Source organism: Acinonyx jubatus, chromosome D3 (genome assembly GCF_027475565.1).
Source record: "Acinonyx jubatus isolate Ajub_Pintada_27869175 chromosome D3, VMU_Ajub_asm_v1.0, whole genome shotgun sequence".
Taxonomy (NCBI): Eukaryota; Metazoa; Chordata; class Mammalia; order Carnivora; family Felidae; genus Acinonyx; species Acinonyx jubatus.
In genome coordinates, this window is record NC_069392.1 from 64,590,551 (window position 1) to 64,616,242 (window position 25,692).

At 43.3% G+C, this 25,692-nt stretch overlaps 1 protein-coding gene across 2 annotated transcripts in view; it reads right to left on the bottom strand.

Moving 5' to 3' along the window:
• The window catches only part of PSTPIP2 (proline-serine-threonine phosphatase interacting protein 2), a 77,965-nt gene that overhangs the window by 18,376 nt on the left and 33,897 nt on the right, over nt 1-25,692 (bottom strand). For both annotated transcript variants that reach the window (XM_027068893.2, XM_053205534.1), the window contains exons 2-5: nt 16,598-16,698; nt 13,142-13,219; nt 7,892-7,926; nt 4,505-4,611 (exon numbers count right to left, since the gene is read on the bottom strand). In XM_027068893.2, coding sequence (XP_026924694.1) covers nt 4,505-4,611; nt 7,892-7,926; nt 13,142-13,219; nt 16,598-16,698 — 321 coding nt within the window. The remainder of the gene's footprint in view (nt 1-4,504; nt 4,612-7,891; nt 7,927-13,141; nt 13,220-16,597; nt 16,699-25,692) is intronic.

Below are 25,692 nucleotides of genomic sequence, written 5' to 3' on the forward strand. Positions count from 1 at the left end.
AAAAACAAATTACTGTTAATGCCAGCTTATCTTGAGGAACAAGTGTTCAACGTGGATTACCTCACTTAGTCCTCACACACCCAGAAGGTAGATGTGCTATTTATTACTCCCTTTTTACAAACAAGGAAACTGTAGCAGAGAGGCTGAACAACGTGCCCAAGGTCTTACGGCTGGCTGCTCAATGGTAAGGCCCGCCCTTGAACTTGGGCAGCGACTCTTGAGAATCACTGATCATCCTTGGAGCTGTCTCTTCCGTAAACCTGGAATCAAGGAACTTAGGTTTCAAAAAAGATTTAAAAACCTTTGTTAAGGCACCATTCATATTTTAAAAGGGGTCTTTATTCTGTAAGCCTGTGTCAGCACAATAAAATTAGGGACTCATAAATATTCACTCCTCTTGTATCCACCAATAACACACCCTAAACCAGCAAGGAGCCCGGCAGTATGAAGAGAAGAAATGTTTGTAGGACAACTAAAAGAAGGTATTCTCCCAGCTAATCCCAGCTAATCCAGGAAAGGTAAACTACTCTGCTGAGTTCACTTGAGAGCAATTTCTTTGTCGTGCCTCTGATATTAACCCTTTCATTACTCAAAATAATGGTGCTAATAGTAAAAATGTATGTCTCAGACATAATAGTAGTTGCCATTTATCAAGCATTATTATGTGCTAATCAGTTTTCATGCATCCCAACAACTGTAAGTACTCTTATCCCCATTTTTTTGACAGTAAACTGAGGGGGATTAATTTACCCAAGCAAGTAGTAGAGTTGGGATTTGGGCACAGCCTGACTCTTGTGCCCTTGTTCCTAATCATTACCCTCACCTACCATTATCCTTATGATAGCTCTATAAAATCAAACGGGTATATAAAAAACCAAGAGGTGCAGTAATTCAAAATGAGCTATGGCATTGCTCTCGTGCAAAACGACACAATGCAAAATAATAACTCTGAAAATAATGTTCAAATGTGGTTTCTCTTTCTTCTAGAGAATTACATTTTTGTCTGTTACCAACACAAACATGGCTGGATGGATTTTCAAGATATCTGGATGGAATGTTTGGGATGGTCTGACTTCAAATATAAGCTTTGTGGAATACGTGAAATTCTGTTGGGGATCCCCAAGGGGCCTTCAGAGAACTGAACAGCCATCTTCCAGCCCAGCTGAAATCGAGGAGTAAGAGGTGGGCCATGCATCTGCTAACAGTGAAGATCCTGTAGACACAGAGAACAGACATGAGCCCCACATGCAGAGTCTCATGGGAAGGCCCTTGTCATCACAGACAGGAAGCTGTGTGGTTCACATGAGCGCCTAGGTACCTCTACCAGGAGGAGGAGCTGGGTTTATTTATTAATGGTTCCTGATTTCCCCAAACTCCATGGAGCAGATCACTCAGCACTATTGGTCTGTCCTGTGGTCTTTGCCAGTCCAAAAATATATATTGCCTTTCTCCCAGTTTGGGAGCTGCCACTATTTCATAGTTTATGGACTCAGCCAGGCCTCCTTATGTCCAACTCACACATAACACCTGCTTCCAGCTCCTCTCAGGTGGCTACAAAGTTCTATTAGACCTTTTCCCTTCATCTTCCTCTCTACCTTGGAGGATCCCTGGCACCTGTATGAGAACAGGACCCTAGAGAGAGAGAGAGAGAGAGAGAGGGGTAGTCTGGCTCTAACCTGACAGTTGTGAGCCCTGGGGGCCCAAGAGGTGATAAATGCTCAAAGCCATTCAGTGACACCAAGTCCAGATCTGTCTGTTACCCCACTTTGATTTAAGTCTCCTCATGTCTGTATTCACTTATAGAATGGCCTATTCTTGGCAGGTCTTCAAAGGCCAAACCCAATGGAAATCTAATTGTCTTATTATTGATAACACAAAGTAGTACAAGAACTATCACCTCTGCTCTAGGGTGGGGAGAAGCAGAAGGGAGGGGCAAAGGAAGAAGAGATATGTAAATGATTCAAATGGCCCTGCAGTACTTGACTGAAATAGCTGCTTTGGTGGTCTGTCTGTCTGCATTCACGCCATTAAAGCTGTAAGTGTCACTCCGTGTAACCAAGGACGTTCCTTTCTTTGGAGATTTCTCTCTACACAGGCAGAGCACCATTCTGCCATGCTCATCCCAATGTCAGCGGAGAGGGCAGAACAGAATATAGGCACCAGAGGAGAGTGACTGACTGTGTGCTGTCCCTGTCAGCCTGGCACATTCTGGGCCGGGGAAGCAACCTCAGTACCCTAAAACGCCAAGACTCCTGAAAGTGGCTCCTAAGAGCCCCCCCAACCTGGCCAACCCTCAGGGATGACAGCCTGTCCCTCATCATCCTCACCTGTACTGTCACTCACTCTGGTGCTTGTAGCCTCAGGGTCTGCCCCCAAGCCGCCTCCCCCACCTCACTGATAAGGTTAGGAGTCCCCACTGCAGGTGAGGTGGCACCTTCATCTCCCCTAGTATTTAATGCTCATCACGCTTTATCATGATGACTATGTCACATCATTCTCTGGCCATGCTCTACACTCCATGAGGGAAGGATGACCATGTCTGTATTGTTCACCACCCTCAGAAATCTAGTTAAGTGAGTAGTACACCACTAACTTCTGAGCTATTCTACCTGCCGTTCCCCTTCCCCAGTTTGCTAAAAGGAACCAATGGTTTTCCTTGATAAGTGGAAATGGCTCAATTTCCAGAAAGTGGAAGCCCAAAACATACAGTGAAAATGAGAAGTTAGCATTGACACATTTTCTCCCAAAGTTTGATTAAAAAAAAAAGGGGGGGGGCATCTAAAAACAGAAGTGGTACAACCCAGAGTTCACTGTGACATGAGTAACTAGAAATTTATTAATAAATTTCAGACTTCTTCAAGAAAGCTCAGAAGGCATTTTCTTCCTGTAGAGAGCACACAGAATATAGAGAACTTGGATGACAGCAATGAGCTGAGCACAGGCTCCTTTATTACTTAACAGAATTCAGAACACATTCTTCCAGTTATGAGAATTTGATCTTTGTAACTTGTTAGGAGGGGGAGTTTCAGAAGCCTTGCAAAATTAACAAAACTCTCCCTGAAACGACTAAGGCTACCAAAGGCACTTGGAAACATGAGGAAATGACCTTCTGCTCCTCTTACTGGAAATCATATACGTATAGACTCTGTTAATTTTGCCCCTGAAAAATTGTTATTTCTCTAGGTAGGTGGGCAAGGCTGGCAATGTCAGGTCAAAACAATTTGGCTGTCTAATGGGTGGGTATATGTACATATTATTTCTGCTCTGAAAAATATTTGAGGCCAGATGCACCTCTCAAACCTGATATACGAAGTGTGAATGTGTGTGAAACCACTGATCTGGTATTCCTTAAATGTTAGTTTCCACCTTTTATTCCTAAGAAGAGGCATAGCTTTAAGAGCAGCTCATGAGATGACCATAGATGTAAGGCAGTCGGGCTCTTAAGTCCGCCATCCATTCCAAATGCCAGCTGGTCACCAAAGGCTGGAATTAGACTCTGGCTTAGAACCATAGGCAAAGTTTCTGAAAATGGCATATGGGTAGAATTAGCCTTAACAGCTGGACCTTTTTTGGATACACACACTATAGACAAAGACCTTCAGATAGTCAAGGACCAGGATGAGAACGGATTTCCAAAAAGCTCATGCAAAGATGTCTGGGGAGACCTGGGTGGAAATCTTTGGGTGCCAAATAAAGAAGAGCTGGTCCCCCATGTGAAGCTGACGTTCCAACCTTATAGACCAGATGTAAAAAAGAAGAAATTCTAGAAGAGCTCTAGTTGGCTGTCAGGCCAACCTGAATGTATAAGTCATTTAGGAACAAGATAGAAGGGAGTCAGAATAGTCACTGGTCTCTTCTAAGGAACACTTTACTACTGTATATCTGAACTTCTTTTCTTGATCCTTGTAACTTTTCAAACATTCGCCAGTTTTATTAACTCTTGTTATGCCCATCTCCTTCCATGTAATTGGACAGAGTAAATTCCATCAATGAAAAACAGCCTATGCACATCTGCTTTGAAGACAAAAAGGACTTGGATTTCCCAGGGCCTCAGTTTCCCAATTTGTAAAATAGGGTGGTTAGACTACATGGTCTCTGGGAGAATGTGAGTCTTCTCTACATCTTACCCTTCCCTTACTGCCTTCTCAAGGAGTAGGAGTGTGGTCTGGGAGTTTGCCAGGTTAAATGCCCTAGACTCTACCAAAGACAGGGTTTCCTCTTGCCAGTCATAGTCTGAATAGTGGCAGCAGATATGAAAAGAAGAAGACAGGCCAGACCCATAAATCCTGGGAGAATTCAAAGAGAACTGGCCTGGGTGCAAATGGGTACAGAGACAGAACCATCTAGTTGGGTCTCCACATAGTTTCCCAATAAATAATCTCATAGGTTAAAAGAGGAGCATGGCTGCATGAAGGCGGGTGTGAGCCAAGGAGTTTGATGAAAAACAAGCCTGGAGTTTTCTGCCACGGGAAAAGCAACGTCTTAACATATACGCAAATCCAACCTTTTTCCGTTGTAGCTTTTGCTTTTCCCTGAATTCTTCCATCTTCCTGGCCTCTTCTCTTAGAGTCTGGGCAAGCTGAATGTGACATTGTGCCACACTGTCTACCTCTGCAAAAAAAAATTTTTAAAAACATAATAAACAAGATCTACATATGTCTGAATTGAAATATACAAAACCACACAAAACTTATCTACAAAATAAAATACTGGAACAAGTGGTAAAATTAACCTACCTCACTTGGTCACCAGCATTTATCAACCCCCTCCATGTGCCCTGCCTTGCCCTGACCACCAAGACCAAGGCTAGCAAATCTTTAGCTTAACCTCCAACCACTAACTGTTACTAACCTAGTGTGTCCCCAGAACTGGGGAGAAGAACAGCCGAGGCCCCAGCTCATGGAGCTTACATGCTGAAAGATGTCACTGAACCCACTACAATTTCAAATTTGGTATTTATTTCTCATTAGATGACTCTAACAGTCTTTCCATCTCTAACATTTTCTGAACCTGAGCATCTATAAGAAAGGTCACACACAAAAATTATGGCTATCAATAATTATTTCTAGACAGAAAGGTTATTGGAGATTTTTTCTTCTTATTTTCTAAGATCTTTGCAATGAGTACGGTTTACCTTTGTAGCAGCAAAAAAAAAAAAAAAAATTCTTACTTTACTTGTTCTAAGAAAACAAATTGAAGCATGACTTTAAGCCTAGAAAGATGGACAGATCTGACCTAAGAAAAAAATTTAAACTTGTGTGTGTCAAAATAACTTTGAAAGGTTCCAAGAGACATGACAAATTAGAAAAATATTAGCAATTTATGTAACAGAATAAACCGCTATATTAAAAGAGTTTTCACAAGCCAAAAGAAAAATATATACATTCTAGTATAAAAAAATTAGTTAAAGAACATGGCATTTTTTAAAAGATTGGCTAAATGGCTAATAAACATTTGAAAATGTATTCAACCGTAAAGCTATTGGAAAAAATGCAAAACCTCAACCCCCAGAGATGTATAATTTTTTACTTTTCAGTTAGGGAAAAATTTTTAAATGTGAAAATTCTTCATATTGGCAAGCATGGGTAAAAAATAGCACTTTTGGTGGGGGAGAAGTCAGTACAACCTTTCTGGAGGAGGTCTGGCATTTTATAAGACCAAAACTTTCAAATGTGAAAGAATGAGGCAGATCTATATGAACTGAAATGGAAAGATGCTTGGGAATGCAAGCTGGTGCAGCCACTCTGGAAAACAGTATGGAGGTGCCTCAAAAAACTAAAAATAGAACTACCCTCCAACCCAGCAATTGCACCACTAGGCATTTATCCAAGGGAGACAGGTGTGCTGTTTCGAAGGGACACATGCACCCCCATGTTTATAGCAGCACTATCAACAATAGCCAAAGTATAGAAAGAGCCCAAATGTCCATCGATGGATGAATGGATAAAGAAGATGTGGTATGTATGTGTGTGTGTGTGTGTGTGTGTGTGTGTGTGTGTATATATATAATGGAGTACTACTTGGTAATCAAAAAGAAGGAAATCTTGCCATTTGCAACTACGTGGATAGAACTGGAGGGTATTATGCTAAGTGAAATTAGTCAGAGAAAGACAAAAATCATAGGACTTCACTCATATGAGGACTTTAAGAGACAAAACAGATGAACATAAGGGAAAGGAAACAGAAATAATACAAAAACAGGGAGGAGGACAAAACAGAAGAGACTCATAAATATGGAGAACAAACTGAGGGTTACTGGAGGGGTGGCGGGAGAGGGGATGGGCTAAATGGGTAAGGGGCACTAAGGAATCTACTCCTGAAATCATTGGTGCACTATATGCTAACTAATTTGGATGTAAATTAAAAAAAATAAAAAATAAAACAAGTTAAAAAAAAGAAATAGAAAGATGCTTAGATAATATTGTTGGGAAAAACAAATTGTAGGATATAGGTACAGTATGATCTCATTTATACAAAAACTCACGTGTGTGTGTCTGTGTGCAATTTAAGAGAGAGAAAGAGAATTGTAAATGTGTAGGAAAAGGTCTGGAGAGATATATCCCAAACTGTTACCATGATGAAACCATTGATATTTTCATTTTAAAAATGACTTAAAAACAAATGATCTGCTCTCACTCACCCCACAGATTCTGAACCACTGCCATGGTATCATCCTATTTTTTATATGAATTGATACATTTACATGTGTTTAATTGCATAAAAATATCTAGAGTCACATTCACCAATAACTGCTTATCACTAGGAACTGAAAGTCTAGGTACTTACTATCTTCTTGATAGTTGTCTCATTTGAATGTTTAAGATAAATATGTTTTTTAATAAGAAGGAAATAAAACTATTTGCGGAGGGTAGAAAGTAAGTCAAGTAACAGCAAGTACATAGGCTTAGGAGACCCAGCCTAGACTGAAGCTCCCTTGGGCCCCATGGTTAGCCTTGCAGGGCATATAAAAAACATGAAACATAAACATTTCTACCTTGAGAAATGTGTTCATTGGTGAGTTAAAGAGGGAAGAGAACACCTTCCATGGAAAAGTTAAGATGAATATCTGTTTAGCTAACATTTACAAACTTCTAGAACCAGTCAACTAGCTACAGAAACACTTAAGCACATACATACAATGCCATGTTAAAATCCTTAGCTCGAAAGCAGCAAGTATTGTGAAGAACAGAAAGCCTTAAAGGCAGTTTCTGAGTAACAGGACTGGGGACTCTTAGAACTGAACAGGAGGGCGCCTGGCTGGCTCAGTCGGCAGAGCCTACAACCCTTGATCTCAGAGTCGTGAGTCTGAACTCCATGGTGGGTGTACGAATTACTTTAAAAAGGGGCGCCTGGGTGGCTCAATCAGTTAAGTGTCCAATTCTTGATTTCGGCTCAGGTCATGACCTCACAGTTCATGAGTTCAAGCCCCGCACTGGGCTCTGCACTGACAGCGTGGAGCCTGCTTGGGATTCTCTCTCTCCCTCTCTCTCTGCCCCTTCCCTTCTCTCTCCCTCTCTCTCTCTCTCTCTCTCTCTCTCTCTCTTTCCTTCTCTCTGTCTCTCTCTCTCTGTCAAAAAATAAAATAAACTAATAAATTTTTAATAAAAAATTTTTTTTCAAAAAGACCCAGACAGGACCCCTTGAAGACCAAATTGCGAGGGCCTTGCCCTGGATTTCAAGTGTGAGAACCCGTGCTCAAAGTAAGTCAAATGCACGTCATGACTTCCACATGGAAGGTGGGCTCTCCAGCTCATTTCAGCTCTGCAGAGCTACTTCTCACCTTGGGAGCTGCTCTAACTTTTTTTTTTTTTACCCAATACGAGATGGCTGTTCAAAGTAAAACCCCCAGAACCGGCCAAGGGCAGCAAATATAGTTTAAAGAATCACTTACGCTTCTTGAAGACTTCAAGGGCCTGCTTCAGGGTGCTGAAAAACAAGCACATATATAACTTCAGTTCTGGAAATTGTTGTACAATATTTTTTTCTTTTAAGTTTATTTATTTATTTTGAGAGAGACAGAGACAGTGTGAGTGGGGAGGTACAGAGAGAGAGGGAGACAGAGAATCCCAAACAGGCTCCATGCTGCCAGCAAGGAGCCCAATGCGGGGCTCGAACCCACAAAACTGTGGGATCATGACCTGAGCTGAAAACAAGAGTCAGACACTTGACCAACTGAGCCACTCACGTGCCCCTGTACAATCTTATTATAAAACCACTGCATGCTTCTCTCCGCCCACGTGTCATGGCCTGCAGACTCATCTTTGCATGTAAGCTTGGGAAGACAGCGAAGGATCAAGATTTCTTCAGCTCAGTTTTCCTCTTTCTTGCTCTCTCAGTCCCAGGCAAAGCATTATAAATTCTTCACTGTCCACCTGGGTAGAGCAAGATGCCCACATTCCTTATGTTTCATTTCTCCCAATGATTATATAGGAATTATGATCCCTTTCTCATAAGAATACCAGTCCACTTCTTTAAAGTGTGATAATTAGAAATAAGGATACAAGGAAGGGTTCAAACTCTGGCTCCTGATCTCCCTCTTTTTCACTCATTTGTCAATCATGTGTTCATTGAACATAAACCATGAGCCAGGTGTTGTGTCAGATGTTAATGATTCCATGGTACAAGACAGACTGGTCCCAGACCTTGGACTCTAAAGGAAGGGACAGACATGAAACACATCGTTTCAATGTTCTACTGCTAAAAAACAAACTACCCCAAATTTAGCAGTTTAAAACAACACACATTTACTACCTCACAGTTTCAGTGGGGAAAGCCCATGACTCATTTTTCATACCTTCTCTCATCTCCCCCATCCTCTTACAGCCCATGGCTCCTCCTCCCTTGGAGACGCCCTGGCCCATGGTTTTAGTTGTCTGTCATCCTACACTTCCTAAAGTAAACATCCTTGTGAGGTGACATGGCCCTGGGGATGTTCTTGCTCATGCTGCCTTCACTGGAAGCAGATCTCACTGCGCTCACTCCAGCCTTTCAAGTAGGAATAGAACTTTGTGAATTCATGGTCCCCAAACCACAACAGCATAACATCATGGATCACTTCTTATATGTATACATGTAGGTGGCAAGCTTTGCTACTTTGCAAAGAAAAACCCCTTGTCTTTTCCAGCTGGCCGTTTCTTTCAGCTATTTCCTTTCCCCTGCTCTGTTCATCGCAAAGAAAGAATCCTTATTTCTGCATGCCTTTTCTCACACAAACACTTCCAATTATTACAAAGACATCAAGCAGGAAAACATAACTGCACATTCTCCATTCTCTTTACCCATCTTATGATACAATTATCGTGATACGGTGTGGCTAGAACTAGAAAGTGTCTAACAAGTGTGCCAGTGGTCCAGAAGGACAAATGAACGTCACTGAAGTGCAGGCACACTACTGGAATTACTGGGAAATGCAGAGATATGGCATCAGACACCACCAGAAGGCTTTCTCAATTGGGAGTCGTGGAGCTGAAACCCAGCCTTACACATAAATAATCTGTTCAGGGTCTAAAGTTTTTCCCCCACCCTAAGCAACTGGCTGCAGGGCCACAAGAAGGGCAGCCTCAATCTCTCTTTAGTTTGTCATTAGCTTTGTTGTCTCACATCATCACTTAATTGCTGTTTCCCTTGTTCAGGACATGACAACCGGAGAGAATCTGAACCTTGGGGGTGGTGGCCTAGCAACATCCGACTCCTCTTCTCCCTAGTGTTCTCCTTCAACTGTGGGAAAAGAAAATATTCTACCACCCTTTAAAATTCTTTTTAATGTTTATTATTTATTTTTGAGAGAGACAGACAGAGAGAGAGGGAGACACAGAATCTGAAGCAGGCTCCAGGCTCTGAGCTGTCAGCGCAGAGCTCGATGTGGGGCTCGAACCCACAAACCACGAGATCATGACCTGAGCCAAAGTCAGACGCTGAACCAACTGAGCCACCCAGGTGCCCCTCTACCACCCTTTCGATAAACACTTTGGCCTTAAATCCTAGCAAGCCCATTAGGCGCCTGAGTCTCTCAATGTGGTCCACAAGACGAAACATCCTAACTAGTCCACAGAGAAGCAGAGTCTTGCACTCTTATCGAGGGCTCCTTCCTAAAGATCATTCTGGAGGTGACAGAAACAGAAGTCACCTAAATGGCCTTCAACTTTGGACACTCTGTCCCTAGGCCTCATTTTTTGTTGCATCTTCCTGTCTGAGGTATACTCTTAGAAGGAACACTGACTGGCCTTTATCACAGAACAGAGAGAATAGTGTTCTCTATGAATTTACTAAGTTTTAAGTCAAATGTGTAAGAATATAATAAATACCATTTTGGATCAGACTCATTCTGCTAAATACCTTTTCTAAGAAGTGTTAATGTCAGAGAATAGGGCTCTTTCTCATGACATCACCTCAAGTTTTTGGGTATCTTCCCAAACAGCTTACGCTTTCTCTGCAAATAAACAAGGTTTTTGGTCAAGTGACCCACTAATCTTCCTTGAAATTATCTAAACCCTGCTTGAATGACAAAGAAACATACCTAAATCTATGCAGTTTTGATCTGTCAACACGTAAATGTTTTACATGTTCAAAAAATAAAACTAAACCAAATAGGGAAAAGAAATTTAAATTTCAATTTAAAAAATTGAAACAAAATTGGTTACATTTCACACATGAGACCATGACCTGAGCCGATATCAAGAGTCAGATGCTTAACCAACTGAGCCACCCAGGCACCCCAGAACACAGTATTCTCAGTGAAATACATTCTAAGATCAAAAGGAACTTCAAGGAAATGTTAAACTTCATTCAGAAGTATTATTATGAGTAGTAACATTGATATTATTTTGAAATATTTTAATATAAATGGTCATCTAAAGCATGTAATTGTGCTAATATTGTCAGGAATCAAGATTTTCAGTGCAAGGTGAAATGAATGTAAAATTAAGGAAATTAAGTAAAACCCTGTAAAGTTATTTTAGAATTGGAAATATCAATATGAACTACTCATGCTTTTAAAATCTGTCCCCTGAGGGGTACCTGGGTGGCTGAGTCAGTTAAGCGTCTGACTTGGGCTCAGTTCATGATTTCACAGTTCATGAGTTCGAGCTCTGCATTTGGCTCTCTGCTTTCAGCACAGAGCCTGCTTGGGATCCTCTGTCCCACTGTCTCTCTGCCCCTCCCCCACTCACGCACGCACGTGCCTGCTTTCTCTCTTTCTCAAAAATAAACATTTAAAAATAAATAAATAGGATGCCTGAGTGGCTCAGTCAGTTAAGCCTCCAACTTCAGCTCAGATCATGATCTCATGGTTTGTGGGTTCGAGCCCCGCGTCAGGCTCTGTGCTGACAGCTCAGAGCCTGGAGCCTGCTTCAAATTTTGTCTTTGTCTCTCTCTGCCCCTCCCCTGCTTGTGCTCTGTCTCTCTCTGTCTCTCAAAAATAAAATAAAATGTAAAAAAATTATTAAAAACAACTTAAAAATAATAAAATATAAATAACATAACATAACATAACATAACATAACATAACATAACATAACATAACATAACATAATATATAATATCTGTCCTGGGAAAGTGCCTAGAAATGGTGACATCTCTGTGACAATGACCAATGCTAGAAATCAGGGTTTCATCTCTAAATACAATAAATCACTAAAAGGAACCAAGTACATGTGGAGAAATATCTAATTCTAGGTTTAAATTTAAAATGTTCCAATTTAAACATTTTCACAAAAAAAACCTATATTAAGAAAGTATGGCAAACATGAATAATTATTAAATCTAGGTGATTTGGGTATACAGCCAGTCTTTATGGTTGTCTTTTTATCTTTTAGTGTATTTTTTAATTTTTAATTTAAAACATCAAAAGTAAAATATAGTCTAATCAACGAATTCTCCTTATACCAATGCCTGATATCAGGGGGTAACAAATTTTTTAGGCTTATATAACTATTAATATTTTAAGTAGTTTTCAATGTTTCTTTTCTATAATCCAGCACATTTCTGGGGTGGGATGGGGTGGGGCGTGTGTGTGTGTGTGTGTGTGTGTGTGTGTTAGAAGCAAGAGAAGAGAAGAGGAAGGTCTATGTCTTATCTTCCCCCATTAGGGTCTCTGATAGGACACAGACCTCAGGGCATCTATGCGGCTCTCTATAGCACAGTATGTGATGTGATTAGGTCTGCAGAGGCCTGCAAAGTCTACTTGAAACTATTTCTCCCAAGCCTCCCTCAACATGCCTATTTTGAAGAAGGAATGTAGAAATTTCCATATGAGTAGGAGGGGCTATAGAATTTGTGAGGTCCACTGCAAAATGAAAATGTGGGACCCGTTGTTTATAAATTATTAAGAATTTATGGGGCACCTGGGTGGCTCAGTTGGTTAAGCAACTGACTTTGGCTCAGGTCATGATCTCACCGTCCATGAGTTCAAGCCCTGCATTGGGCTTTGTGCTGACAGCTCAGAGCCTGGAACATGCTTCAGATTCTGCGTCTCCTTCTCTCTCTGCCCCTCCCCTGCTCATGCTCTCTTTCTCTCAAAAATAAACAAACATTAAAAAATAAATAAATAAATAAAAATTATTAAGAATTTCAAAATGGGGACAGCAAAGAGCATCAAACCCGTTATGAAGCCCTTCAAAGCGTAGGCTCCTGTATGACGGCCCATGAAGCCAGCCCTGTAGATGAGAGGGAGCGTGTTCCTAAAGCAGGCACCATGTCCTGGCCATTCCTGTAATCAGTGAGTAACAGAAGAATACGTATAGAAACCTCACATCAGTCGTGAGAACTATAAAATCATGCAGACAGTCTCTCAGAGTTATCACAAACTGTGGGGTGTGTGTGTGTGTGCGTGCGTGGAAGCCCCTCTATTAAACGTCTAGTACAAAATCATATATAGTATAATCCTACCTATGAAAAAGTATACATAGAAAAAGACTTCAAAGAAAATCTAGAACATTTTACTAATGGATTGTGGTTTTGCAGTTCATTTTAGCCTCCTTTCTATTTTTTTAGATTTTTCACGACTCAAAATAAGAAAAAAAAAAACCTAAAAACTGTTTTCCCCCGACACACTTCACCGCACTGGCCAGCTCTGTCTGCTGAAGTGATGGGGCTCCTGGCAGTGTTAGTCAACCTGGAAACAGGAAAGAAGCATGGTACCTACTTGATCTCCAACTGTCCACACGGCTTCTTCCTAGAGAGGTTTAGCAGGTCTTTGCCATATTTCTCTTCAATTGATGCCCTAAAGGGAACAGAAGAGAGAGCTCTGAGTCTTTCTCAGGCTGACTCTTAGTTAAAACACATGGCACCCCCCTTGAGGGCAAAACTGCACTTCTGAAGGGAGAAGCTCAGATATAACACCATTCTCTAAAATGCAAAACTCTCCTACAGGACAGGGGGAATTGTGAGAAGATTGGTGGCCTTCATGTCTCAGTTGCCAGGTGGACATCACATCTTGGCAAAACCAAACATGGCCCCCTGACTGGCACAGGCCAGCGCGTTACAGACTATTCAAAACTGTGACCCAAGGATTTATTTACCAAAAATTTATTTTTATTCATATATATTTTTTAAGTGGAGTAAGAGATAATTCCACTAAATGCTGCACTCCTGAGGCCCACCCCTCTTCCCATGTTCTCAAAGAGTATCCTTTTACCATCCGAAAGAGTTCCTCATTCATAGTCAATTCAGTGTTTTATGTTTTTTGTTCTTTGGGTTTTTTGAGGGAGGATCAAAGGGGGGACAGAGGATCTGAAGCAGGCTCCACGCTGACAGCAGTGAGCCTGATGCAGGTCTCGAACTCACAAACCATGAGATCATGACCTGAGCGGAAGTTGGACGTTTAATCGACTGAGCCAATTCAAATACACAGCTAAACTGTAGCAAAGAGAGGGGAATTTCAGAATATAAACTCTGCAGTTGGCAGATCTCACAAAAACAACTGATTGTTACTTGGTGTAGCATGATCTAAAATGCCGAATATCCCCTTTCCCCACCACTTAAGATGTCCCAGGCACTGTATGATGAAGTGGGTTCCAGGGCCCGATTTTCCTAGGTTTGAAAGCAGATCTATCCTTTATTGGCTGTGTGACCTTAGGCAAGTTACATAACCTCTCTGAACCACAGGCACCCCACACCTACCAGAGCAAGAGGAAAGGCCAGGCAACTAAACCCTGAAGAGGGTTGCACTTCTTCACATGAATTATTTCTGAACAGGACACAGGGAAGGAACGCACACTCCCTCACTGACAGCAGCCTCCTCCTGGCCAGCACACCACCAAAAAAGAAGCCCAGGGCCCAGGCAGGCCACATGACCAAGAGCCTCAAACCCCCGTACCCAGGGCATACATATCTGACACTCTGACCTGATGCCGATTCTTTCCCAAAACCAGAGAGCATGGGACTGGTTTCTTTTGCTCTGAAACTCCTGCAGAAAAATGACCATATACTAGAAATACAGCACAGGGGCGCCTGGGTGGCTTAGTCGGTTAAACGTCTGACTCTCGGTTTCGGCTCAGGTCATGATCTCACGGTTTGTGAGTTCAATCCCCGGGTCAGACTCTGTGCTGACAGTGCAGAGCCTGCTTGGGATTCTCTCCCTCCCTGCCCCTTACCCACTCTCTCTTCCTCCCTCTGCCCCTCTCCCACTCGTGCTGTCTCTGTCTATAAATAAATAAATAAGAAACTTTTTAAAAAATACAATAAAAATATTTATTAATTTTTAATTTCCATATATTTCCTCCTCTTTTCCATATATTTTTATGAGACATTTAAAAAGTGAGAACTTAGTTCCTGGGATCTGTTTGGACTTGTGTTTTTCAAACTGTGGGTCATAACTCACTTGTGCACAATAAATCCATTCAATGGGTCATGACCAGCCGTGTTTAAATACATAGAATTGAGTAAAATAATAGGGTAGTGACGTTTGTTAAACTCTTGTTTTACGCATGTGTGTACCGGACGGCAGTGTAAAATGTATTTCTTGCTGAGGGTCACATTTAAAAAAAAAATGTGGGCACCACTGAGCTACAACACCATCCACATCATGTCAGGGGACTCTTGGATGGTCCCGCCTCGGCAGCGGAAGCTTCGGTCATGGATGTTTGGCAATGCCTTCTCATGGATGCAGGGCAAGGCTAGTTCACTCCCAGGAGAAAATCGATAAAAGCACTAACTGGAAGAGGGGCACAATAAGCAAGGGAGGCTCTACAATGGGCACACCCGGCAGTCATGAAATTCCTGTTTGCGTGCTCCCCCCAGAGCTCTGTTGAAGAACAGAGGAAGCCCACCTCCAGTATCCATCAAGAGAAAGAAAAGTGGTAACCTGGTGTCACCTCTGTCAACCAGCTTGGGTAGAGGAGGGAGGCTGGTGTCTGGAAGGAAGAGGTGCATGACCCGCTAGCTCCCTGGAGGCTGACAGTGGACCGACCTCACTTTGCCTACGGCTCCTGAGAACCACAGTGTGGCAGTTCTCTGGTTCCCGGGGGCCTTTCAGACAGTTCAGGGACAGAGGCCTCCTCATCAGGGCGCACGACCATGTCGGTGTGATGTTACCCAATGTTCTCTTGAGAAGAAAATACAAAGACCTGATGGAAAAAGACTTTAATGTCTGTATCTGCAAGCTATAAACCTCTCACTGTGTTACAAAGAGAATCTGTTCATTAGTTTGGGTCCTGGTAATGACCCAGCTCTTTGGCCAAAAATCCCCCTAGAGTACTCCTTCATCCAGAATCACTGGGCAGTTGAGTGTTCTGGAGGACTACGATTTTCCACAAAACTAACTTACCCCATTAAGTACGGAATTAAAAAAATAGTAATAAAAAAACCTTAGCCATTACAAAAAGAAAAGGAGGGGCGCCTGGTGGCTCGGTTAAGCGTCTGGCTCTTGGTTTCAGCTCAGGTCACAGTCTCATGGTTTGTGAGTTTGACCCCCGGCATTGGGTTCTGTGCTGACAGTAGGGAGCCTGCTTGGGATACTCTCTCTCCCAATCTCTCTACCCCAACCTCTCAAAATAAATAAATAAACTTTAAAAATAAAATAAAATGTAAAAAGGAAAGGAAAGGAAAAATCCTCTACACCATGCCAGTCCCCTCCTTCCCCACCAAGCTCCCTGCCCTCTGGAGTGCTGGGACCCGTCCGCCCCCATCTTTCTCACTGCTCTGCCTCTCCCCACCCATGGTCTCTGAATCAGGCTCCTTAAGTCGTGCTCCTCTCCTCCACCTGCAAGCTTGCTGCTCTTCCACAGACACCTCTGCCTATCAAATCCACCCCGCCCCTCCCCCCCAGGGCCGCTCACTGGTCCCATCGGCTATGAAGCTGCCCCTCTTTATTTACTAGTCTTTCACAATCTCCCTCTCCCGTGAGGTCTTCAGTGCTGTGCGTATCACCTCACTTAGCATTTTATTACATTTTGTTTGCTGTTTCATTCATGAATGTCATCTGTCAAAGCTGGTTTCTAAGAGCTTTGGGACAGAGATATCATTTACTTCCTGGGTATCATCCCATAGCCTACAGCAGAGGTCTTGGGAACGCTTAGAAACACACAGAAAGTAGGAAATTGTTCCTTTGTGTGGGGGTGCTTTGTCTTCCCCTCCATCTTCAAGGAAGAACAGCATGTACCTTTCTTTTAAAAAGTCTTCAAATTCTTTGCAGTTCTTGCGGCCGTTGTTCAGGTGCTGGATGATGCTGTCGTAGCCGGCGGTGCTGAGGATGTCTGAGCTCTGATGAGACAGGACATTTGTCAGGGCAGGGAGTGACGATAGCAGCCCCGAGCCTGGCGAGTAGACAGGGCAGAGCACAGGGGAAGCCGGCAGTGGGAAGTTTCTGAAGAACTTCACCTCCAAGACATATATGACCAAAGCAAACAAAATAGAAGAAGTAAGAGTGTATGTGGCTGCGGGAGAATTTTCAAAGTTATGAAACTGAAGGGCCACAAAACAGGAAGGACATGACAGGAAATGGAGAGCACATGGATGAGGGAGCTGGCTGGGCTCTGTCCCTCTCTGCACCAACCCCCAAGGCCAAGTCACATCAGGACAGGGCAAGAGCTCCTGTGGGGTGGAAACCCACTGCAACCGCAGGGCTGCTTTAACCAGGGCTACACAATTTTCCCTTCGTTCTTAAACTTGTCACAGAGCTTGACACTGACACGTCTTCCCACAGCCAATAAGCCTGGTCTGAGGGTCGAGGGTCAAGAGTCAAGGGTATTCCTGCAAAAGGCAAGCAGCTCTGAGCCAGGAGCCAGGTCCCTGGAGTAGAGAGGGGGGCCCGGCTTCCCACTGGGAAACACGAAGGGGAGTCAGCATGATCCATCACATGGTCACCGGCTGGCCCCAATCGGGGAGGGGTGGTGGGGAGGAGGGATGTTTTCTCATTTTAAATTAGCAATTTATGCCCATTTTATTTTATTATGTGTTCTGAGGTTGGAGGAAGCTACTTAAGTCCCCAAAGGAGTAGCCCCAGAGGCAGTACATTTTTAAAATCAAAGTCCCCCATGGGGCACCTGGGTGGCTCAGTCGGTTGAGCATCTAACTTCGGCTTAGGTCGCGATCTCACGGTTTGTGAGTTCGAGCCCCAAGTCAGGCTGTCTGCTGTCAGCATGGGGTCAGCTTTGGATCCTCTATCCCCCTCTCTCTCTCTGCCCCTCCCCCTCCCTGTCATTTTCAAAAATACATAAAGATTTTTAAAAAAAAACCTTTAAAATCAAAGTCCTACAACGCCTCAAACCAACAAGTCAGGGGCTAAAGAATACCCCCTATGAGGTCCCCTAATCTGGCTGGTTCCCTGGCTTCTACCTCCAAAGGCATACATTAGGTTGCCTGATTCAGACTCTAGTCCCTTAGGGAGATTGGTTAGGCTGTCCCAAGTGTGCCCTGGGGAGCTCTGAACTCACCCACCCCCAGCCCAGCCAGGCAGGCCACCCCTTCCCAGCCCCCAGTGGGCTAAGGGAGGTACTATTCTACCATTAGTGGTGAGTGGGGGACCCCTAAAGATACCTCTCTACCCAGCTCTGAGCACTGGAGAAGCAGAATCTCCCTCTTCCATTTGCTGCCACTGGCATGGCCTGGACTAGCAGACAGGGTCCCAGGGAGATCTAGCAGGACGAGGCTTGAGGCTGATTTCAACATGGCCTTCAGAAACCTAACTGGCCATAACTCACACTGCATTTTTAATGAGCAGAGTTAATTTTACATGTGGGCATATAAATAAATCTAAGTTAGAAACGCATTTAGTTCTAGGAGTTCTGGCTGTTGTTTCAGCATACATTTAGGCCCTGGGAAGCCTAAAGAAACAGCCTCCACCAAAGCTTCGTTCCTCTACCCACCCCCTCCATACACACTCTTCTGTCTCGGCCAGGGGAGGCTTCTTCCTGTCACCAGCAATGCAGCACTCAGCGGCAACTCTAACACAATGTTTACATTATCCCCTCCTAGATAAATCTAGATCCAGTCCCGCAACTGCCAGGTTTTCTGGAAGCCTTCTCTGAGGGACCCCAAGGCCCCCTCCTCTGGTCTTTCAGAGCGCCCAGCTTCTGAATTTGCTGCTTGGTATCCACCACATGAGGAATCTTGCTGTCCCAACTCTACAGCAAGTTCCTGCAGCTTCTTCCAAGTCTTGGGGCGCTCCTGCACACACACACACACACACATACCAAAAAATCTAGCTTCGAGTTATGCACACCAAAGATCTACAGTAAAATTCTGGAGGATGAAAACACCTCTTGTGTTCCAGCCAGACGCATCAGAAGGAAGTGATGAAGGCAAAGACTCCTGAGTGAATGAGTGAATGGGCACAAAGGACCACAACCAATGTTGGTTTGTAGACAGAAGTGCTTTGCCCTTCTCAGAGAAAAACACTTGGGTTCTCTGTTTTATGCTATTCTTTTGAAAAAAAGTGGTTTCTTTTTTCTTAATGAAGGGTGCAGATACATACTCTTTGAGCTGAGCAAGAAGGGTGGAGCTAGACCAGTGTTTCATGGAAACAAACCAAATCACTAGGCCTCATGGAAACAAACCAAATCAGTAGGCCTCATGGTTGTCAGCTTAAGAAACCAGAATTCCTGCTTCAGAGCAGTGACTGGGCTACAGAGGCAACCAAGAAATGAAATCCCCAAGAGAAAACAAACAGTGCCCATGACCAAGTTCAAAGTAGTGAAAGATTTGGCCTGGGAACTCTTCATATGCTGCTCGGAAAGCATGGCTGGTAAGCTCTGACTAGCATAAGTAAGAATAGGAGGGTCAAGTAGGATAGAAGACTGCATGAGTACCAAGATGGCATCTCAGATCTGCCATCAGAAGTGATAACCCCATAACCTCAATATCCTCAGCTTGTTAATTGGAGTTCTCTACACAATATCCCTGACTTCCCTTCCTCAGCTTTCCCCACAATGGTCTCTTCCCTGTCTTCTACATGGACAGTTTACATTTATACCTCAGGACCTTTGTACATGCTTTTCCCACAGCGGGAATGGCATCTTCTCCTCTGGTTTGGGGCCAGTTCAAATCCCATTTCCTCTCTGGAGTCTTCCTCAAATAATTCCCTCTAACGACTTCACTTCCTCTTCTAAACGCCTGCAGTGTTTAATGCCCATTCCTCTATTTGGCTCTTACTATACATTATTTTATATCATTAGTTAACATATTTTTAAAAATTAGTTAACTTCTTAAAGAGTATCTGGATTACACCCAACTTTTATCACCCACAGTAGCTTCCATGTTAGTGGAGCTTGAGAAATATCTGTTAATTATATGCCAACTGCGGACAAGATACTAACAAAGTTACCAAGTCCTCGTTAGCTGCAGTTCTTGCAGTCAAGGGGCCTATTGTTCATTTAGAGAGTCAATAACAGACAAATACATAAAACAAATGTGTATGCACAAGGAAAATTAGAGACTAAGATGATACACAAGACTATAAAGAGAAAATATATAACGAAAGAGGTACATAAGAAAGAATAGGCTTGAGTCATCAGAAAAGAGAAGAGAGGAGCCTGGGTGGCTCAGTTAGTTAAGGGTCTGACTTCGGCTCAAGTCACGATCTCACAGTTTGTGAGTGCAAGCCCCACGCCGAGCCTGGAGCCTGCTTCAGATTCTGTGTCTCCCTCTCTCTCTGCCCCTCCCCCACTCATGCGCACGTGCACGCACGCGCTCTCTCTCTCAAAAATAAACATTAAAAAATTTTAATGAAAGAAAAGAGAAGAAATAAGATTTAAGTTGAGTCTTTTAAAATGACTGGGATTCACACAAGAAATCAGAAGATTCTTCAAACCAAATGATGGTGAAGGAAACAACATCTATGGGATACAGCAGGATAGTGCTTATAGGGAAACTTAAAGCTCTAAATGCTTACATGAGGGAAAAAATGTTTTAAAATTAACAATCTAAGCCTTTACTTAATGGAGCTAGGAAAAAAGAACAAATTAAATCTGTAGTAAGTAGAAAGAAAGAAAAATAGTGGAATAAAATCGAATAGAAATGGACAAACAGGGGCACCTGAGTGGCTCAGTCGGTTGAGTGTCCGACTTCAGCTCAGGTCATGATCTCACAGTTCGTGGGTTTGAGCCCCGCATCTGGCTCTATGCTGACAGCTCAGAGCCTGTAAGCTGCTTCAGATTCTGTGTCTCCCTCTCCCTCTGTCCCTCCCCTGCTCTCACTCTGTCTCTCAAAAATAAATAAATATTTTTTAAAAAGATATTATGAAGAAAATTAAATGGCAGGCCACAGTCTGGGAGAAACTATTCACCTTACATATGTCTGTCATAGTCAGGGGTAGAGTATTTGAACATATATGTCTGTCACAGGACTATGTCCAGAATATATAAACAACTCCAAAAATTCATAATAAAAACATAAGCAACCCAATAAAAACCAGGCATAATACTTAAACTTCATAAATACTTCATAAAAAGACACTTCATAAAAAGACACTTCATAAAAGATATTCCATTTGGCCAAAAAGTTTATGTAAAGTTGCTTACCATCACAGAAAAATTCAAGTTAAAGTCACAGTCATATCTACTTCATGCTCACTAGAAAAGCTAAAATTAAAAAGTCAGCATTGAATGTAGGCAGGAATGTTGAACCACCAGAACTCTCATGCATTCTGATGGGAGTGTAAAAATGGTACATTTTGAAAAATGGCAATTTCTCAAAAAGAAAAATATACACATACTCTATGGCCCAGAGCTGCACCCTAAACATTTGCCCAAGTGAAATGAAAACATCTGTCCACAAAAAGACTTGCACAAGAATGTTCATAGGAGTGTTGTTCATAATAGCCCCAAACTGGAAACAACCCAAATGCCTAACAACTGATGAATGGCAAACAATTTGTGATATATTCATACAGTGGGATACTACTCAGCAATAAAACGACAGAACTACTGACACAGGAAACCACATGGATGAATCTCAAAAACATTATGCCAGTGAGGGGCACCTGAGTGGCCCAATCAGTTAAGCGTCTGACTCTTGGTTTCGGCTCAAGTTATGGTCTCACAGTTTGTGAGATCACGCCCTGAGTCAGGCCTGCTTGGGATTGTCTCTCTCTCTCTCTCTCTCTCTCTCTCTCTCTCTCTCTCTCTCTCAATAAACATTCAAAAACAACAACAACAACAACAACAACAAAACCTCATGCAAGTGAAAGATGCCAGACACAAAAAAAGCCTTTAATGTGTGATCTCATTTACATGACATTCTAGGGCAGCCAGGCAGTTTTAGGGCTTACCTCTACAGGAAAAGAAATAACAGTGATTACCTGGGCCAGGGGAGAAACTGAGGGTGGAGTGGGAAGGGCCCCTTGGGGAACTTCCTGGAATGATAGAAATGCATACACCCATGTGACCCACATTCTTATCAAGATCTTTCTATAGAGGTGTGGGTTGTACAGGTGTGTGTAGTTTTTGAAACTCCTTGATCTGCACATTTAACTTACATAAATTACACTTCAATAAAATTAAAAGGCAAAAAAAAAAAAAAAAGGAACAGAATTCAGAGGGAGAACAGGCAGGAAACACAGTAGGAGGAACAGAGGAAGCTAACTAAGCCTTGGAAGTGGATCTGGCCTTGGAGTCCTGTGTGAGGCAGGGAGATGACAACGAAGGGAGAACAGATCTAAGCACCCAGCAAACCACCCAAGGACCCAGAACGTAAGGTTTCATAATGCTCGAATTATAAAGAGTTAAAAAGCATTCAAGTTGGGGCACCTGGGTGGCTCGGTAGGTTAAACGTCCAACTTCGGCTCAGGTCACAATCTCGTGGTATGTGAGTTTGAGCCCCACGTCGGGCTCTGTGCTGACTGCTCAGAGCCTGGAGCCTGTTTCAGATTCTGTGTCTCCCTCTCTCTCTGACCCTCCCCCGTTCATGCTCTCTCTCTGTCTCAAAAATAAATAAATGTTTAAAAAAAAATTAAAAAAAACAAAAAAGCATTCAAGTTTCAGTCAATGTGTTAGTTCTTTGACCACAAAGAAACTTCAATTTTTTTAAGACAAAAAATTTGCCAGATCCAGCAGTAAGCAACATGTGTGCCACATCAGCAGACATGTGAACCAAAGAATAGTAGTAAAAGTCTTGTGAGCACACAGGCTGGCAGTCCAGACCAGGTCAGGGTGTGGGTTCAGAGAAGGAGGAAGTCTCTGTGCACTGCCTGGTAGAGGGTAACTCCACTGCCCGCCAGCTCCCCACCCCAGATCTAACACTCAGGTCTGATTTCAGTCACTCAGTCCAGGCATATACACTCTCCTTCCTGCCCAGCGCTGAGCCCCATGCTGCAGGAGCCTCTCAGAACTTGCTTCCATGATCCTTTTCCGCCACGTGGCCTCTGGGCAGAAGGTATAAGGGCAGAGGGGAAGCAAAGCATCCTGCAGCTTCCAAAGCTGCCATTGCAGTTACAGGCGCTGCCACTAGAGTGTCCCCACATCTGGGTCTGTGCTACATCTCACGCCCACCCTATCACGGTGTCTGCTACACGGTTTCCCTAGCTGTGGGCTCCAAGGGCCACCTGTGCCAGAATCACCCTCGCAGACTCCCAGGTTCCACCCAGACCTGCTGGGTTCTGAGCTTGGGGCAGGGGAATCTCCACTTTTTACGCTCCTTCCAAGTGACTTAACGGCGTTTGAGAACTGCTGCTGCCCCAGAAATGATAAAAGACAAAAGAACAATCAAGATTCCCACGCAGAGGAGCTGAGCACAGAGGAAAGCAGGATGCATGCAGGCAAAACTAGAGAACGTGAGAGATGGGGGTGGCAGGAGAGTGACTGTAAGAAGGGGCATGGAGAAGAGGGCGGAGAAAGACTCCACGGTTTGCACTTCATTTTGAAACCTCGGATTTGGGGGGCACCTGAGTGGCTCAGTCAGTTAAGCATCCAACTCAGGTTTTGGCTCAGGTCATGATCTCATGGTTCGTGGGTTTGAGGCCCGCATCAGGCTCTACATGGACAGTACGGAACCTGCTTGGAATTCTCTCTCTCTCCCTCTCTCTCTGCCCGTCCCCTGCTTTCCCATTCTCTCTCTCTCTCTCTCTCTCTCTCAAAATCAATAAATAAACTTAAAAAAAACCCCACAACTCTGATTTTGAGTAAAAAATGCAAATTAACATTGATGCCCTCTGGGGACCCGGGGCTGGGGTCTGCTGACTTGGTGTTACATACAAAGGCTGCATTTGTTCGCTGCCTGAGGATATGCTGTGCCACACTCTGCATTACAGGTCCACAGCGTTTTCCACAAACACAGCAAGATGGGAGCTATTTCCATGTTTTACAGCTGGAGAAAATAGGAAGCGAGGGTCTCCTTATCACTACCTCTAACCACAGTGAAAGATCTTAACCCTCAACCAACAATATTATTCAAATCTCTGTTATTCATGAAAAGTTATACAGCAACAGTAGACTGGGAGTAAAGACCAAGGCATTCCTTTTACCTCCCTATGGTCTCCACCCGGACCTTTCTTTCCTGCTTGCTTTCCTATCTCTTTTACCCAGAGAGGTAAAACCAAACGGTTCAAACTCACCTTATCAGCAAATATGGATTAGTTATTGTTAATTAATATTAATAATTAGGTCTAACATCCATTGAATGCTCACTGTATTCCAAATAGCATACCAACTATTGTGAGTGGAATATCCTGTTTAATTCTTATAACAATCCTGCAACACAGGGATCATTATTATCTTCATTCATAGGACAAGCAACTGAGGAACAAAGTCTGTATTCATAAACCACTCAACCACACAGCTTCTCTTCCTGGAGGACAAGGACCATAGCTGACTTTCTGTCGGTCTGCTTCCAGCAATTCTAAAGACTTTTTTTTCAATGTTTATTTATTTTTGAGAGAGAGAGAGAGAGAGAGAGAATGCCCACATGAGCTGGGGAGGGGCAGAGAGAGAGAGGGAGGCAGAGGATCCAAAGCAGGGGCTAGAACTCAAAAACCATGAGATCATGGGGCACCTGGGTGGCTCAGTCAATTAAGCCTCCAACTTTGGCTCAGATCATGATCTCATGGTTCATGGGTTCTAGCCCCCTGTCTGGCTCTGTGCTGATGAAAGCTCAAAGCCTGGAGCCTACTTTAGGCTCCTACTGTGTCTCCCTTTCTCCTGCTTGCAGTCTTTCTCTCTCTCTCAAAAATAAACATTAAAAAAAAAATGCGTGGTCATGACCCGAACTGAAGTTGGACATTTAACTGAAGGAGCCATCCAGATGCCCCTAAAGATTTTAAAGTAATCTCTACATCCAGTGTGGGGCTCGAACTCACAACCCCGAGACTGAGATTGGCATGCTCCACCTGCTGAGCCAGCCAGGCGCCCCCCTAACCCCAGCAATTCTACAAGGGACACGCCCAGGCTTTAACAATGTACATGAATTTGAGTCCAAATTCTACCCCGCGCCAGCTATGTGACCTTGGGCTAAGAGCTCAGACTCTCTTCATGTTAACTTACCAGACTATCAAACAGGGATTCTTGTAAGGATCAAATGAGATATTGTGCTTTGAGTTTGTCAAGTGCTTCATAAACTAAAGGCATTATGAGAGACACATTCAAATTTCTCAAGACCAGGCCACATAAGCAAAAAATCAAATGTATTTGGACCGTGTGAACTTTTTTACTAAAAACAGACAACAGTGAAAGAAATGTAGCCTGTTAGCTATTCAAAAATAAGTAAGTATGTCGGGACACCTGAGGGGCTCAGTTGAGCGTCTGACTTCAGGTCAGGTCATGATCTCACGTTTGTGAGCTCAAGTCCCACATTGGGCTCGCTGCTATCAGCACAGAGCCCGCTTTAGATCCTCTGTCCTTCTGTCTCTGACCCTCTCCCTCTTGTGCTATCTCAAAAATAAATAAAACATTAAAAAAAATTTTTTTAAATATGTCATCATCACAGGAAGCAGCCGGAAAGGTGTCAGAGAGACCTCAGAAAGGGATATGGAAACTGCTGTTTCGGCCATGTGTTCCTAAATCAATAGTCAAAATTGGGGCGCCTGGGTGGCTCAGTCGGTTGAACGTCTGACTCTTGGTTTGGGCTCAGGTCATGATCTCACGGTTCATGAGCTTGAGCCTCTGGGCTGAAAGCGTAGAGCCTGCTTGGGATTCTCTCTTTCTCCTTCTTTCAGCACCTCCCCTGCTCTCTCACTCTCTCTCTCTCTCTCTTTCTCTCTCTGTCTCTCTCCAAATAAATAAACATTAAAAAAAAATAAAGTCAAAACCATATCGTGGTTTTGTCCTT